Raw genomic sequence first — 4,948 nt, 5'->3', positions numbered from 1 at the left:
CCCTCGCCCCGCGAACTGCGGACCCAGCCCTTGGGCGGCCGGAGCTCCCCCGCTGCCCCCCCTCCGGGCCGGGGCTTTGGGGTCTGGAGTCGTGGGGAAAAGCTGGAAGCGATCGTTCGTGTTCCTCGGGGACCACGGGGTGGATTTGCATGGACGCGATTTTCTTGTTAGTGGTGAGCGCTACCAGGATGTCGGGCTAGAGCATGACCGTGCTGTTTCTGAACACGTTTGTGACCCTCCTACATGAACATGGAAGGAAAGGGCTCCATCTGGACCTCCAGAGCCATCCGAGGGTGGGGAGGTGTGGGCACGAGCAGGTTACTTGCTCTTGGTGCTGGGTTTGTGGCCCGTGAGCCTGTGGTTCCTGTGTTTCTAGAAACACGGGGGACAGAGGGGTTGGCTTGGTGTGTCCTAGACCCCTGGGTCTAAGGGCTGTTGCAATTACTGTGCTTTAAGATGATTATTGGGTGCACAACTGGCAAAACAAAGAGTCTCCAGGAAAAACATCGGTTTACTCAAGTGTAAATGCCAAACCCATACACCGAGGAGCCTTTCTGCTCACTGCCTTGGCTCTGCCTCTTCTCTGCTTGCTGATGTGACTGCTTGGTGTTTTGCTGCCTCCTTCGCAGCAAGCAGATGTTTCTTACCAGTGGGATAAGAGCAGATTTTGGGGGATGCCTCAGACTTCAGGCCTGAGGCTTAGACCTGGGAGGTTTTCCTAAGGTTGAACACACTTTCTCCAGGGCTGATCCTGTTAAGCGTTGCTCCAAACCTCCTGCCTGTTGGCAGAAGTAATATTTCACAGTGTTCTGACTCCTGCTCCCAGCTTGGGCAGGGAGGGCAGGACATGGCCCCCATCCCTCTTATGTGCTGGGGGTCTGTTGGCTTGGGCAGCCGGCGGCCAGGCAGCGGACTGGGTGCAAGCCAGGGCCTGGAACACCTGCGGTCCCTCTGAGGCTCCTGGCGTGTGCCCAGCTCTGTGGTGGGAGGTGCTGGGCTGTGGTGCTGTTTGCCCGACGCGTGGAGCCCAGGGATGCTGCAGTCCCTGCAGACCTCTGCCCAGAGAACAGCGCACGTGTGCCTGGCTCTGGCATACAGAGGGTAAGGGTGTGATGACTTCTGCTAGCCTGGGGCTCATTTCAGACTGCCTTGTCCTCTGATTTTAGGTTGGCGATAAGGTAATGGTTCTGGCTAGGTCAGGGCTCTGGCAAGAAGTGGTGAACGTGCCAGCCAGTCAGACTTTCCTCATGCCTGAGGGGATGAGCTTCGAGGAAGCAGCTGCTCTTCTTGTCAACTACATCACTGCCTACATGATCCTCTTTGACTTTGGAAACCTGAGGCCCAACCAGAGTGTCCTCATCCACATGGCTGCAGGTAAATAGTTCTTGCCACCCCGTGCTGAGTCTCTTGGCCTCAACATGCAGCTTCTGAATGGGTGGCATGGGGGAGGACGCGGTCAGAACGTCAGACGCTGGACTGACAAAACATCGCCTGCCAGAGGTGCAGGCTTCATGCTGACCCAGGCGCTGGAAAATGCTGAACCCATTTCCCAGGAGCCAGGGTCGGTCTCCGGCAGTGTGTCACAGGCGTCAGCCTGCCCCAGGCAAAGCTTTTATTCCAGACGCTCCCGGCACTGTGCGGTCGGTACAAGCAAGGATCATTTACCTATCCAGAGGCTTTTCTGACTCCTGGGACTGTTTGCTTATAAGTCTTTCTCACTGCTGGTTTTCAGGTGGTGTGGGAACTGCTGCCATCCAGCTGTGCAAGACTGTAGAAAATGTCACAATTTTTGGCACAGCATCTGCCTCCAAGCATGAATCACTCAAGGAGAGTGGAGTAGCTCACCCCATTGACTACAGAACGATGGATTACGTAGAGGAGGTCCGGAAAATCTCTCCCAAAGGTACCATGTGGTGGAGGGCTTCTACAACTGTCCTGCATTTCTTTCAAGTGCAAAGAAACTCCTGGTTACTGTCAATTCCCTCTAGGTGTTGACATTGTCCTGGACCCCCTGGGAGGATCCGATACGTCCAAAGGATTTAACCTGCTGAAGCCGATGGGCAAACTCATCACTTACGGTGAGTGTGAGCGGCGTGCCCAAACCCCAGCTCCTGCGTAGGAGGGACTGTGTGACGGGAGGGTGGGTGTGGACCCGCTTGGAACACTCCATGCTGCTCCGTGCCCAGACGCGCAGCTGTGAAGGAGCGTCGCTACTGGCTGCTGTGCGTGTTGTAGTTCTGTGATTTCACGAAGGCCTTTAGGATGCTTTGCCTGGGTGAGGCACTGAAGGGAGTGGGATTTGCCCTGTCCTGAGATCTCTGGCCACAGGCTCCAAGGCACTTCTCTCCCATGGCATCATCTATCCTCGAGTACGACGAGTGCCTGCAGGGGAAGCTGGAATGTCCTCATGGAGGAACGCTGGCACAGCTGCTTTGTCCAGGCTGACTTAATGCACAGCACTAATAGAGCCTTGCTTTTCTTCTAGAGGATGTGTGGGTGATGAGGTTTGCAGCTACTGAATACTTATCTCTCCATTCTCCAGCCCTGAAACACTGTGATTTTGTGCCGCAGACAAAGCCCTCACACAACCCTCAGTGGGATTCCAGACACTTGCACCAGTGTGCTGCTGCTGCTGCTGTCCTGGCTGCGGCAGCGTGTGGCTCCCCTGAGAAGCCTGGCTGCAGGAGAAGGGCTGTGCCGTCCCGCCAGCCCAGCTGGATGTGACTCGTAACCCTCCCTTGCCTCCTCCAGTCCCGCTGCACTGCTGCTGCCCTCCTAAGAGAGGAGTTGTTCTATATTTTTGCAAAATCCGGGTGCCAATAATCCACATTCTGCGTACCTTGAGGCGGAGGCAGGTGCCTGTTTCCACTGAAGGTGGACTGGGCAGATCCTGATGTGATCCCGTTCTCGCCGCTGTCCTCCATCCCTGCATGGGGCCGTTACTCCGCGTGTTGTCTGAGCTGTCACGCAGGCTGCCCACTGCCCCTTGTGTTGTGCTGATTCCAGCTCATCTGTGGCTTGCCTTCTTTCCAGGGATAGCAAACCTGCTCACTGGGCAGAAGAAGAACCTCATGGCTATGGCTAAAACCTGGTGGAACCAGTTCAGCATCAATGCCTTGCAGCTCCTACACCACAACAAGGCTGTGTGTGGCTACCACTTGGGATATATGGATGAAGAAGTTGAGCTTATCGGAGGTGTTGTAGCCAAGCTGGTTAGCCTGTACAGTCTAGGCAAAATCAAGCCCAAGATAGACTCGGTCTGGCCCTTTGATCAGGTGAGTCTGAGCTAACACACAGGCTGGTAGCACCCAGAAAGTACTGGGCAATTGTTTTTTGCACAGTGAGCTCTGGACCAGTGTGAGCACCTTGCTGCTGGGGGCTGAACTGTTACAAATGTTTAATAACCATCTGTTCTCAGACATTCAGTGCCTTTTCCTTTCAAGATATTAAGGGGGAGTAAAGTGGCTGGGCTCTTCTGCTCCAGAGCACAGAGCTGGGCAATGCCAGACAGCGTCCCTGTGGAACAGGGCAGATGGTCAGCTGCGCTCGTGGCAGCAGCAGCGCACGGAGGGGCTGCGTTGTGCATCACACTGGAGACTGCCTGTGTCTGCACCCGGTAATTAAGCAGACAGCTGGGAAGGTTGCTGCTGCCCTTCCAGGAGTGAAAAAGAGCCCAGGCAGTGAAGCAGAAGGAGGATGTTGGAAGGGAGCGGCAGGTTTTCCAGCAGCTCTGCTATGCCTGGTGCTGTTGAATCAAAGTGTCCAGGCAGAGTCGGGTTCTTCCCTTGGAAATCCTTTGCTGGGGTAGGACTTACTGCAGGGGAGCAGAGGACTTGGTAATGATCAGCTGGTGTCAGTACCTGAGAACTAGTCTGATGCAGATGCTTCAGGAAAACTCTGTTGATTCCAGGCCTGGCCCAGGGGCTGTTTTGCTTAAAAATAATAATAAAAATCTGTGCCTGTATTGTTCTGTGGTTGTGTAGATGGTAGAAGCATTTTCCTTCTGGCTGTTGGCTGGGTTTCTGCAGGGCTCCTCTCTGTTTGGAGGGGCAGCTGTGGTCACCCATGCTTCGCTCTTCCACGGTTTGCGTAGCACAGCATCCTTGTGTTGGTCTGTGTGAATTCTGGAGGACGGTTTCCTACGGGCAGGCGGGGGTAGCTGCCCAACTCTGTCCAAAATGCATCTGTGCAGAGGCACCTGGATGCTTGGTGCGTGCCTGGACTGGCAGGAAAGCTGCCTCCTGGATGCCCTCAGACTGGTCGGGGTGGACCAAGGGGCCGGGGACAGGCACGACTGCGCTGCACGGGGGGTGCAGGTCTCACGAGATTCCTGTTGCTTCCAGGTGGCAGATGCCATGAGGCAGATGCAAGAGAAGAAGAATGTTGGAAAGGTCATCCTGGTTCCTGAAGCAGCCAAGGAAGAATCCAAAAAAGAAGAGAACTAAGGAGAAGAGATGAGTGCAGATTGTGAAGTCATGGTTTAACTCCCTGATGTCTTTGGGACCTGGAAATGGACAGATCAGTAGCTCCCATCTTCACCAGTACGAGAACATCGTGGTTAAAGTTCAGATGAGGTTTGCATGCTCTCGTTGTGACTGACCCTTTGCCAGATACGCCTGCTGCCATAGCTCTCTGTCTTGAAGCCTGTTTATTTCATACGTTTTTCTAATCCTTTGTTTCGCTTCTGAATTTCCAAACTAACCTCACTTTCCTCTGGCAGTGCAGCTGAAGCGCCCAGGCAGTTGGTGATTAGCGACTGCACAGCCCGTCCCTGTAAGGTCAGGATGTGACATGCTGCACTACTGCCACGTGTCCCCGCAGGAACCGAGCCCTGCTGAAGCACTTGTGCTGTCACCTTTGAGAAGCTCGCTCAGCAGGAGAACGGTCCAGGCTTGGGACGTGTCCTCAGCAGCCAGAGGAAAGGCACGGCTCGCTAGGTTAGTCCTAG

At 54.7% G+C, this 4,948-nt stretch overlaps 1 protein-coding gene across 1 annotated transcript; it reads left to right on the top strand.

Annotated features, from left to right (window-relative positions):
• Positions 1-1,166: 1,166 nt before the first annotated feature.
• On the top strand, positions 1,167-4,553 carry VAT1 (vesicle amine transport 1; the record flags this gene model as incomplete). Its single annotated transcript, XM_010083348.1, has 5 exons — positions 1,167-1,374; positions 1,733-1,903; positions 1,989-2,078; positions 3,034-3,275; positions 4,344-4,553. Coding segments are annotated over 5 exons (813 nt in total), but the record flags the coding sequence as incomplete, so codon positions are not given.
• Between the last annotated feature and the right edge of the window lie 395 nt (positions 4,554-4,948).

Source organism: Pterocles gutturalis, unplaced genomic scaffold, assembly GCF_000699245.1.
Source record: "Pterocles gutturalis isolate BGI_N339 unplaced genomic scaffold, ASM69924v1 scaffold36435, whole genome shotgun sequence".
Taxonomy (NCBI): Eukaryota; Metazoa; Chordata; class Aves; order Pterocliformes; family Pteroclidae; genus Pterocles; species Pterocles gutturalis.
This window is presented reverse-complemented; position numbering and strand designations above follow the sequence as displayed.